This window comes from Schistocerca nitens, chromosome 1 (assembly GCF_023898315.1).
Source record: "Schistocerca nitens isolate TAMUIC-IGC-003100 chromosome 1, iqSchNite1.1, whole genome shotgun sequence".
NCBI classification, from domain to species: domain Eukaryota; kingdom Metazoa; phylum Arthropoda; class Insecta; order Orthoptera; family Acrididae; genus Schistocerca; species Schistocerca nitens.
The window spans coordinates 356773602-356787070 of record NC_064614.1 but is presented as its reverse complement, the minus strand read 5'-3'; the positions used below and the strand labels follow the sequence as shown (position 1 = coordinate 356787070).

Sequence of the window (13469 nt, the reverse complement as noted above, 5' to 3'; positions counted from 1 at the left end):
AACGTATTGTCTGCCCACCACTCTCACATTGGTGGTGCAGAACCAACAGTTGACACACCCCCTTTCATTCTCATTGTACCTCACAGTGAGCATCAACAATATTATTACAGGAAAAACGTAGTACACCACTGGCCCCTATCTACTGTCTCCTGCAGCATTGTATAATATTGTTCTGTATCTGCCCAATTTTAAAGTCACTTCAAATGGATTAGGGAAACTGCATCGGTATAGGTTCCCATGATTGGCAGCATGATGTACTCTGTTGCCTGTTCACTACTCCCCACCCCACACCCATCCTAGTTCTCAGCCAAGCTGGTATCACTGTCGTCCCCCAACCACCCTCCCCCCACCCCACCCCCAAACTCTTACTCTTCTGTAATACTGTGCTGAGGAACTGTGAAACATGGACTGGAATATCTTCTAAGGTGCAGGTCATATATAAAAGCACCAACTAATACATAAATAAAAGATCACAATCACAAGTCAGTAACATTCTCAACATCTGTTGGCATTTTCTCCACAACGGGTCTTGCCACTGTAATTTATTCTCACCTTAACAATTATAGTCAGTTTAAAACGATTTATTTTATTTTTAGACACTTATTCCTGGATAATTTTTTCTTGACACCATCTTCTTCTAAAGCTCTTTAAAAGGTGGTAATATTTTTACCCAGTATTCAATATGTGAACAGTGACCAAGTTTCTTATTTGTAACCCACTTGCTAAATCATTACAGTAGATGATAAACATATAAAATACTGAGTTGCATTCAGAATCAAGTAATGTTTTTTGAAGGGCAACTTTTTCACCTTTCAATATTAACTTAACAAGAACCATAAACGTGTGTACACGGTAGCCACAAATGGATGAGAACTTTTATTGCAAACCTGTTCAAATAAATGCAAACCTGTTCAAATAAAACATGAATTTGTAAGATAAAAGCAATAAAAAATTTTGATAACAATTTTGGGAAAACAGCGATCTTCTAATCTACATAAAATCAGTAAATAAATAGTCTTCATTGCAATGTTTATTTTATTAAAATGGCTGATTTTGGCCTAGGTTTAGGCCATCTTCAGAGAGCACCATCAGCTGGAGTTGACGATGCATAGAACAGTTAGCTGACCTTAGTCAACAGTTTCAGCGACTGAGATCAAATGACTATTCTACGCATTGTCAACTTCGGCTGATGGTGCTGCCTGAAGATGGCCTAAACATCGCGATCAAGACAGTTTTTTTTCATAAAAGCATTAAGTTCTATGTCATCCTGTGTTTCATAAAATTGTCAAATTTTAAGCCGAGCAATGGATTGCTGTGGTGGCTAGTTCATAGATTCTTGGGTATCCCTTGCATTAACACCGCACAAGTCACGTCACACTACTGTTCGAGCAAGATCAATATTGTATCGAGCACTTCAGCGTATCAGGAAATCCCAAACCTGTTCAAGCACGAGTATCATCTGTAGTACCTCCCCTTCCAAATTCTTCAGAATAAATCTGCAAGCAATCTTAATAGGCCAAGCTTCGTAAGTAGATGTAAGACAACAGCAACATGAAATCTATTAAATAATGTAAAAATATAATAGAGGGAAACATTCCACGTGGGAAAAATATATCTAAAAACAAAGATGATGTGACTTACCGAACGAAAGCGCTGGCAGGTCGATAGACACACAAACAAACACAAACACACACACAAAATTCAAGCTTTCGCAACAAACTGTTGCCTCATCAGGAAAGAGGGAAGGAGAGGGAAAGACGAAAGGATGTGGGTTTTAGGGGAGAGGGTAAGGGGTCATTCCAATCCCGGGAGCGGAAAGACTTACCTTAGGGGGAAAAAAGGACGGGTATATACTCGCACACACACACATATCCATCCACACATATACAGACACAAGCAGACATCTCACAAGCAGACATATTTAATGTAAAAACATTGACCTCAGCAGAAATTGCTTAATACGCAAATATAAGATGACCCTGTAGTTTTCGAGTGATGAATTTGGGAAAAAACCTCTTCTTATAAGCAGGCAAAAATGATACTAGCAAGAGCCTCCGATAAACAGTTGCCATCACTAAACCTCTCTTTTGTTGTAAATCCAAAAATTATTCCGACATACAATTTCTTCGAACAAGTATACTGAGTCCTCTGTATTGACATGAGTCATATTTATAAATTTATATATTTGTCTGTGATGTCAAAAACAATTTCCAATATAGGAACATTTGTATAAATGTTGATAATATCAAACAACAGAAATCTTCTGAAATTGGAGCATAATTTATTTTACTAATCAGAACACTCTTCTATTTTGCATTTTATTCTCCTTCAGTTTTGATGATTACAAGGCAATGCTGAAATCAACTGAACAACTAATATTTTCAACACAGTTGAGAGGTGACCCTTGAAACAAGATATTGTTTCTGAAATTCATGCAAGCTGCAGAGCACAATAATTCCAATATGCTTTTGGAATGTCCTTGTTTAGACAGCAGCATGCTTTCCTTTTCATAAGTTGTAAATTTCTATCCCACAACAGAAAGTTAATAGAGAAGGAGAAGCAGACCAAAATGTCAATTATGGTTAAAGGAAAGTTGAAAGAACTGTTCGGACAGTTAAGTAGATAATTTTCATGAAAGATTAATTGTGGGCATATGTGGGTGTGGTGGTAACAGGGATTTAAATATGATGAGCGATCATAAAGTTTTAACCATCACCTTGTAAAAACAGAAGCTGCAAATTGAAACTTGGTTATGGCATTATACACTAACCCTTTAATTATACATTCTTCACAATGATAGATGACTTGGTAGAGATCTTCGCTGCAGAACTCTGCATTTTTGCTGTATACGAAAACCTCTACGTAAAAATTCATCCTCGAAATGCCAGCCCCAGATGGTTTCTCCACCCAAGGAGAGAGGAACAAGTTATAGGTTGCTTTGTCAGGAGAATACAGTGGTGAGGAAAAATTGATAGCTCAAAGAAGCAGCACGTGTTACTGTTTCATGCACAGAAGAGCTGAGGGATTCTCATGGAGCACAAACACCACCTACGACAGTTTTCCGTGGTGCTACATCTTGACAGCTTCCCACAAACTTGACGAGAAATGTCAGTAGCATACTCTGTGATAGCTGGTCCCTTATGAGCTTAATCTGTTGCCACTAAAAGATTGCGGTCTCTCTCTCTCTCACACACACACACACACAAACCCACCCACCCACCCACACACACACACACACACACACACACACACACACACACTCGGCATCATATTGCCCAAAGACAGTTGCCTCGTGACCTTTTTAATATTTGGTGAATCCATATGTTTCTACTGCTTCTTTGTCTTAGTACTTATCTATTGTGATCAGATGTCTAAAGAAGTGACCTGGAAATCACCTGACACAATTGCAAAAATTTCTGGCGTTCTTCAGTTCAGAGGTTTTTTTAATAGGGTGTGATATATTGTGAAACTCAACATGCGGCTACCTTTGTAATGCCCATGATATCATGAACTGATCCATGACTGATTTCCACTTTTTCCACTATTGCCACGATTGTGATGCGCTGTCCTATTTAAGCACCTAAGTCTCCACTTGCTTTCCCGATTCTTCACCGAGACATAGTCTGCCACCCCATTCTATGTCTAAGTTTTTGTTTGACCACAATGGTAACATCTGCATCACCTAACCACTGTGTCTTATGATGGTGCAACACTTCCACCAACTAGGCATTGATTGTTGCACCATTGTTCCCATCTAAATGCAGTAAACAAGTTACCACATGATAGTCCACTTTATCAATGGGTGGCACTATTTTGTTTTGGCTCTTCTAACAGCATGCTATGGTATTGCAGCACAGCAATTCAGTGTGCACCACAACTCAAGACATGTACCCGAGAGACAGAAAGAGAGAAAAATGGTCTTTTGCAAGGTGATGATTTAAACTACACTTTTCGTGTGCTGTTGCAAATGTGGAGAGGGCACACCTGCCATGGTTTTAGTAAATGAATGTATGCAATCCAACATCTATTTTGCTCTCTTCATTTCACTGCGGAAATTTACTGTGGCCCTACCTAATCAACATACATCAAACTGCTCTGTGCTGCATTTTACATGAATGTGTGAAAATCAATGAAGTCTTTATTACTTAAAATGCTTGACTCGTGTACCAGGTAGAACAGAAAGATCACATATTTGGACAATATAACAACAATGTCATAACTTTAGAGTGGTGTGTTGAGTACTAAGCAGGAACCTCATAAATATAGTGCTCAGTGAGTCAGATGTGCACAGTACACCGTCAAAACACTGTGACGAGAGGCAGTCTTATACTATATAAAGGGTGAACCCGAACTTCACAGACAAAATCTGAAAGTCTGTTCAGGGACATTTTGCGTGTTTTTGTTAAAAGGTACCTGTGGTCTCCAGTGGTCATTAAAGAAAAAAATGTAATCACGATTTATTCTCATTGTTACACCAATTATCTTTGCTTCTGTGAAAGTACTTCCACAACAGTGAAAAAAAAAAAAAAAAAAACTCTAAATGCAATAAACAGTCACTAGAGAAGACAGGATTATACTATATTGCATTTTAAAACTTTTGGAACAATGTTTTGTGACTGTAAGGTGATATTTATAGTGTTTTTCATTCTGCTTTCCAATCTGATTCTGGTTTTTCTGTATAACATCAGATTTTTGTACAAATCACATCCAAAGTTTTAGCTGATATCACATTTTTTTCTAACAAGGACTTTTTGTAAGAGCATTAAAAATAAATGAATTCTTTTGTAACCTCGTAAAGGTCACCACACGCTGCATTACAGAAGAAAAAGGCATAAATGCTAACAACTATTACAAAAACATAACACATGTACAACAATTTAATTTTCCTTCAATGACTTCATTGCATCAAGTTTTTCCAAGATTGGGTGAAACGTCTCTTCCTTGATTGTCTCACTTCACCAATGCCATCTCTCTTTAGCATAAAACAGTAGTCTGCTGTCATATTTGCATTTCACCTTTTTCCCATCTCTTTAATGTCCAGGTGGAACTGTTCTCCTTGTCCTTCACTGACAATGCCAAGCTTTGCTGGGGAAAAATCATTTCCATCTTTAAAACCATCTATTGGAAGCTATAAAATCTTTGTTGCCATGTAAATCAAAGTGAAAATTTTCAGCTTAGGCTTTTTTTTAATTGGTCCAATAAGTGGCTCATCTTCACTTCTCTTTATTAAAAGCCACCTATTGTCAATTTCACTATCTTATCTAGTTTAGTCCTTTTTCTGTCCATTCCAATGTCACTTTCGACGGTGTTAAGGAACTTCTAAGATTATTCTCTTATTTCACCCATCCCCTGCCTGTTTCTTCCGGTACAGCACAATCACATGAAAACTTGCTTTAGTTTCACGATTATTCTCATAGTCAATAGCTTCTAGTTCATCATTTGCACGATTCCACTTTCTGTTCCTGTGACCTCATAACAAGCACAGAGAAATTTATAGTCCAATTAAAATTACTTGATAGTTAAATCAAACAATGGAAACCCCAGGCAGGAATATCCACAATGTACGAAAACACAGATTGCTATTTACCATAAAGAAGATGCGTCAAGTTGCAGATACGCATGATTAAAAGACAACTACTTATACCTTTCAGCCACACCCTTCGTCAGTAAGCAAGCACACCTCACACACGAGTTGGTTGGTTGGTTACTTGTTTGCTTGCTTGTGCCTACATTGTTGATGTTATTTGATAGCTGACACTTCACTTGCTGAATCTGGTTTCCTCCAAGCAAAGTGCCACAACAAATGGTCAGTTCACTTCCAATTCCTTACCGCCACTCTTTTTTTTTGTCTGGATCCCGAATCCTGGATCTGGCACTTTTTTTTCATATTTCAACACACACACACACACACACACACACACACACACACACACACTGACAATGTATATGCATCTCATACACAGCACAATGCAAACATTACTGGAGCCTTCTGCACTAGATGTGATTCAGCATCACATATACAGTTACCATAATCACAGAGATCGGCTTACGTCGTCATCAGAAAAGTTTCACACAACATTACATGAAGCCAAATTTTTTGAAGACCACAATAATCATTACTACTGGGGTACCACAGCCATAAATATAACAACTTTACACCGTACAGTGTCATAGTGCAGTGTTTAGCATATTAACCTGTCATGAACAAGGTCACTGGTTCGAACCTCACAAAATAAAGCAAAATTTTTTTCGCTTTTTCAATGTAATCATAAGACTTTCATTATTATTTATATTTAGTTAGTTGATTTAAATGTAATTTTCTTAATTTCTAATACTTTGGCATGTCATTTTCATTCTTGTACCGACTTTTTTATTTTCTCTTATTTTTCATACTATTATTCTTCTTTCATGGAATCTGCTTGCATAGACTATAAACTACAACCAAGTACCAACCAGGACTGCTCATCAGTTGGTAATGCAGCAGCTCGTGCAGCTTGTGTTTTCATTGTCATTTATATTTAGTTACTTGATTTAAATGTAATTTTCTTAATTTCTAATACTTTGGCATGTAATTTTCATTCTTGTACAGACTTTTTTTTATTTTCTCTTATTTTTCATACTATTATTCTTCTTTCGTTTGGAATTTGCTTGGATAGACTATAAACTACAACCAAGTACCAACCAGGACTGCTCATCAGTTGGTAATGCGGCAGCTTGTGCAGTTAGATTAAGTATTTAGTGCTGCAACTGCATTTTTTCTGTCTTGAGTTTGCTTGTGGAGTTCAGCTATAATTGCTGTGAACAAAGCAGCCATGATTTTAATTCTGCTACAGATTGCTGACTGCCACTTTCTCAGACACACTGCATATCGCAAGTTGTGATTAGCTTTCGATATGAATTTAAATTCAGGACTACAAAAAGTGTCGTCTGCTGCAATTAAGTCATTGGTCACTTAAAATTAACTGTCAACACAGAACATCTCACATTTTCGACATACTTCAAGACCATTACCAGAAATAGACAATAAGGGAAGTTACATTGAAACACTGACTACTACATTTAAAAATGAATAATAATGAACCTATAAAAACATTGTTTTGGGATACTAGCACTTCTCTTTTGCTGTAGATTTTAATTGCCACAGACACTTGCAATTTTGGCACGAGATGAGAATTTTCTGCAGAAGGGTGAAACAAATGGTAAAGGATGAGTCTGGGTTCTGAATAAATTTGGGAACATGTACAGCAATACTAAGTGTATTGGACCCTTATCAGATAGGACTAAGAAGGGATACTGAATGTACACAGAGAAGGGCAGCACAAATGGTCACAGGTTTGTTTAATCCGTGGGAGAGTGTCACAAAGATCCTGAAGGAACTGAAGTGAAAGACTCTTGAAGATAGATGTAAACTATCCAAAGAAAGTCTATTAACAACCAGCTTTAATTGATGATTCTAGGAATATACAATCCCCTATGTATTGCTCACATAGGGATCATGAGTATAAGATTACAGTAATTACTGCACGCACAAGGGCATTCCTAACAATCATTCTTCCCGCGCTCCATATGCATGTGGAACATGAAGAAATCATAATAACTGGTACAGTGGAACATATCCTCTGCCATGCACCTCACGATGGTTTGCAGAGTATACATGTAGATGTAGATTTTATTTTGGGGGGCATACCTTGTACCATGTTATACCCGAATCCGCAGTATATAGGGTTTCTACTGCATTTTCAAATCTGCACATATTGTCCAAGAATAGTTTATGTATCATTTTCATACATCTCCTCATGGCATACTGGATGTACCGTAAGTATTTAGCCGAACAAATTTCCATTATATAAAAGTACACCTTTCAAGCTATGTTTTAACGAGTCTAAACAACCTCTATGGACTCAAATCATAAGTGATGTTAAAGAAATTCAATAAACACTAAATATCACAAAAAAACCATGTGGTCTTATTCTTTAAAGAATTTTATTTATTCCTTTTCTCTGTTCCTTTACCAAGACAATGATACTCTGTGTAGTAGACGATTTTTTGCTTTCAGTCTTGACCCAAGCAATACGATGGTGTCTTGTCAATTCAACTCTAGAATAATATCTAAAAACAAAGATTCTGTAACTTACCGAACGAAAGCGTTGGTACGTTGATAGAAACAAAAACAAACACAAACACACACACAAATTTCAGATTTCGCAAACCCACGGTTGCTTCATCAGGAAAGAGGGAAGGAGAGGGAAAGACGAAAGAATGTGGGTTTTAAGGGAGAGGGTAATGAGTCATTCCAATCCCGGGAGCGGAATGACTTACCTTGGGGGGAAACAGGGACAGGTATACACTCACGCACACACACACATATCCATCCGGACATAACAGACACAAGCAAAATGTCTGCTTGTGTCTGTTATGTGCGGATGGATGTGTGTGTGTGTGTGTGTGTGTGTGTGTGTGTGTGTGTGTGTGTGTGTGTGTGTGCGAGTGTATACCTGTCCCTTTTTCCACCCAAGGTAAGTCTTTCCGCTCCCGGGATTGGAATGACTCCTACCCTCTCCCTTAAAACCCACATCCTTTCGTCTTTCCCTCTCCTTCCCTCTTTCCTGATGAAGCAACCGTGGGTTGCGAAAGCTGAAATTTGTGTGTGTGTTTGTGTTTCTTATTGTTTCTATCAACATACCAATGCTTTCGTTCTGTAAGTTACAGAGTCTTTGTTTTTAGATATATTTTTCCCACGTGGAATGTTTCCCTCTATTATATTCAACTCTAGAATTAATCATTTAGTTTGTTTTGTATAAATAACACTTGTGCAGAATCTTCTTCCAGCTTTTAAACACCACATTAATTTTTTGAGTTGCTGTCCTGTGCAAACCTTCAAGAATTGTAGGTGGAATTGCAACAGGGAGAGATTCACTATGTGTAACTGGTCGTAATACCAAAGAAATGCTAGGATATTTTACACACTTCTTATTTTTTGCGTTGTGATCTTCAACATTAACCACACAAAAATAGCAATCATATACATAATTTTGCAGCCCCTTCCAATCAGTAGAAACTGCAAAAGGCATTGATTTCCTATTCCCATTTTTTCAGTCTGTCCCTCAAAACACATACGGTACGTCTTGAGAGGTGCCTATCTTTTGTCGATTACCAACACTTACACCAAAATATGTGCAGTAGACATATTTTTTACAAAACTATTAATGTCCTATCTTTGCTTAGCAATTATGTAGCTACCACAAAGTAACAGAATACATTTGAGTTATTTCAAACACTTGCAGGAATTCATTTCTAAGAAACTGCAAAACTACATTTAACAGCAAAAACGTAACCTCACAACGCTATAGCATCTCAATAATGAAATCAATATTCTCACCTAACAGTCATATGGGTGTGACAAGTGTGGCCAACTACTCAATTTTACCGAACTAAAATTTCCCTTACTTGTAATAAACTTTCTCACTGTGGAAGTTAGGTTTAAATGAAAAATGAGTTTAACTGACCTGTGAAAAAAGCTATACACAATAGTAAATAAATAATAACAGACCTGAAATCGGGACAAAAAATGTATTTCACGAACAGTGAAATTACATAAACATCAAAAATCACACTGCACCGCATTATAGTGAAACAGACGTCAGCCTCTAGCTCTAACCAAGCCTGTATTAACCAACGTGTCTTCTTCCAAGGAAAAGAAAACATGAAAGTTTAGCTGATAAACTAATAATCCACTGAAAACATGCATTCTACAAAAGGAGTGTTTTAGTTGTTTTTAAGCGTATTTCCCACTCTACAATTATACATCATTTCTTATCACTAACAACAAACAGAGATTCATGTTTGCTATAAAGTGTACTAAAAAGATGTAAATGGTGTCAGTCTAGTGTCACTAATCCTGACCCCGACCCCCCCCCCCCACCTCTCTGCGCAGTTGCGCTTTAAATATTTGACAACTCAATGCATTTAAGTGCTTAACAACTTACCGTAAATACATCAACGCTTGGTCGAACAAGGTCGAAGTTCAGAAGAAAAAATGCGTAATCACTTAAAGCATCTGAGTATTTGGGATGTTTGACACCAAACACTTCCCTAGCAAGATAAACTGACTGGCGAGAGAGAAGTCCTGCTTTCTTAAATTCTCGTTTCACAACACAAGATTTCGCAACCTGCCGCAGCACATCAACTATTACGTGAACGGGAACACCACATGCTGCCTGATGTAATGCGTCTATGCTCCACCGATATGCCTGGAATGAGAGTAAAGTTACATATATTTCTGAATCACTAAACTTCATTCATTCTAACATATTTTAAATTTGTTATAGATTATATACAGAATCACATATTTGCAACTACTATGAAAAACATTTACATAATGCCAAAAAACACTCTAAAGGAAAACTGACAAGTGTGTGGTATATAGTGTGGTCTGATGAGTCACAATTTTGCCTCTTTTCAAATGATGCAAGGTGGTAAGTGAACTGATGGCTCAATGAGTGGTTTAACCTGCACTATGTGGAAGGTGTAGTTCAGGCCAGACACGGTTCTGCGATGTTTTGGGGTGTTTTTCATACCATGACTGGGGGTGAATGTTTATTTCATCACTGATGGTGACCAAGTGTTGTCCTAGATCTAGATCTTCATGATGGGTGTGCTGTGGACACACTTGTTTTCCAAGATGACAACCACCTTGGTCACACGACTACACACATATGTTCTCTGTCTGATGAACAGCAAGTCACACTGTCACATCTTGACTGGTCCATTAAATCACATAATCTCTGTCCCATATAAAATGTCAAACTATCTGGAACAGTGGATGAAATGTAGCAATATCTCCCCAATCTGGTAGCTCCATTTCACATAATTATCAATGAGTGGCCCTATCTGGATATGACATACCTGAAGAAACTTTCGGACTCTCTTCCTTTGCAAATACAGGCTGTTATCAAGGCTACAGATGGTGTTACACAGCACCGGCAAGCAGTATCTTAGGAAGACTACATTTCTTGTCCAGGGTACTTATAAGTGGTAACTTACCTACAGTTTATGCATAGTCAGTCCTCCACAAGCATCGCAGGACTGAACTTGATAGTTTCAATGGCTGGGATCTCTTTTCTGTACAACTAATTTTGGTTAATTTCCAGTTAATGTGCATCATATTGTGGACACCACAAGACCTGAAGAAGATCCCAGCAGAAGGGTTGGAATGTCAATCATGTAGAAGAGATATAACGTGTCCTAACAACCTAGAAGATTTTACCTTCTGTGATGAAGACCACAAAAGCTAGCAGACTTACGTTTACTTCAATGTTCTGTCACTCCTTACGTCAGGGAATTAAGGCTTTGGCTCACCTTGAAAGCATATAGCTATTAACATTAGGTTTCTTGTCAGGACAATAATAAAAATTACCATAAAGCAACATCTGATACAGAACTTTAGCTACGTGCATTTATAAACTTTAAAGAAGAGTGAAGACAGGCTACCATTTTCAGATGATTTAAGAAGGGTACCTAACAATTAGAAAAAAGTGCAGGTCATTCCCATTTTCAAGTGGGATCATGAGGGAGACACATTAAATTAAAGGCCTATATCACCAATGTCATCTGTAATAGAATTATGTAACACATTTTATGCTCAGCATTATGACATCTCGTGAACCAAATATGAGCTTACCAAGTATCAGATCAGAATTGTGACTGGATACATGACTTCCTTGCATACAGAACTCAACAGATCATTTTTAATGGAACAAAACTGATAAACATAAAGATAATTGCAGCATTACTCCAAGCAAGCATTACTGGGCTGTTACTATTTGCAATTTATATTTGTGATCTGTTGGATAATGCTGGAGCCCTGTGAAGTTACTTGCGGAAAATACCATTTTTAAAGAAAGATTATAAAGCCAGACGGCTGCACCAAAAAGCAGGAAGACCTGGAGAGGATCAACAATTCGGACAGAAACCGGTAGTTCATCTTGAAGGTAAATAAATATAATATATTATGAATACATGGTAAAGAGATACATTACTGTTTGTTTACACTACATATGTGAAATTGCTGAAAATAGTAACTAGTGTAAAATATTTAGGAGTAACCATCCATAAAACAGTAACAATTTTAAAATATTTAGGTGTAACCATCCATAAAGCTAAACTGGAATGACCACATAAAACAAAAAGTAGGAAAAGCAGATACCAGACGGAGTTTCACTGAGTAAAATGTAATTCATTCACCAAAGAAGTAGCTTACAAGACATCTCATTCAACTGATGCTCGAGTATTGTTTATCTGACTGGGATTCTTACTACGTAGTTTTAATAGAAGAAATAGAGAATACCCAATAAAGGGCAGTGTGTTTCAATACGGGATTGTTTACTCGCGTGAGAGCTTTAAGCATATGCTCAATAAACTACTGTGGTGGATTCTACAAGAGAAGCATTGGGCATCATGGAGAGCTTTATTGATGAAAATTTGAGAGCATATGTTCCATCAAGAGCCAGGCAATATATAGTTTACTTATGATAACAATCAGGAAAATCAGAGAAATTGGATGCCATGTGGAGTTTTAGCGACAATCCTCCTCACGCACCAGCAATGAATGGAACAGTGCTATGAAAAGTATCCTCTGCCACACACCATAAAGCGGCTTGTGGAGTACAGAAGTGGATGTAGGCTGGATAAAGAAAAAGTTAACAAGTGATGCTCTGTGGGTTAAGTGAAGACTGATCACATGTACCGCTGTCCATATCAAACATTTTTGGGTCACATGTGACCCACAGCTACTAGCATTATCTGTGATACATTCAAAGGCAACCTGTAATATGGGGTCTCCTGACGCTTTTACCGACTATCCACACAGAAGAGTGACTTCTCTCAAGTGGCAGAGCATATAAAAGTTTTAACCACTGAGAGTCATTCATTCATCAATCAAATTCTGTAAGGAGCCATGAGGCATGTGGGATGTGTCAACACACAGAAGCAGCCACTGGAGGCAACTTTTGGAAGAGACAGTCTACAATTTCACAAAAATGGTCCTGTAATATCCTAGTTTACATAGTCAGAGTATGCTGACCCACAAGGAGAAAGTTCTCAGGATTTAACACATCATTAACAATAAAAAAGTCTTACAGACAAGGAACACAAACTTGAATTGAAAAAGGAAGGATGTGTCATGGACTGCCTTTTCAAAAACACTATCACACCATTTGCCTGAGATGATTCACGCAGTCCATAGAAAAGAGAGCACTGTATGTTTTAATCCCAGTCCTCCCAAGTGTTGGAGCCAGCAAGCTAACCACTGCGTCATCTCACTTGCTACTGATTTAAAGAGAATGCGGCAGCATATTACCAAGTAATCATGCTACTGAAGGGGACAAAAGGACAATACTAAGAAGCACTTCATTTAGGAATGGGTGACATTTTTTGTGGAGTGCACTTGAGTTTCATATAAAACCTTATTG

At 37.7% G+C, this 13469-nt stretch overlaps 1 protein-coding gene across 1 annotated transcript in view; it reads right to left on the bottom strand.

Moving 5' to 3' along the window:
* The window catches only part of LOC126248851 (amyloid protein-binding protein 2), a 107374-nt gene that overhangs the window by 51084 nt on the left and 42821 nt on the right, over positions 1–13469 (bottom strand). Inside the window, exon 6 of the mRNA XM_049950284.1 lies at positions 9987–10250. Within this exon, the coding sequence (XP_049806241.1) occupies positions 9987–10250 (264 nt within the window). The remainder of the gene's footprint in view (positions 1–9986; positions 10251–13469) is intronic.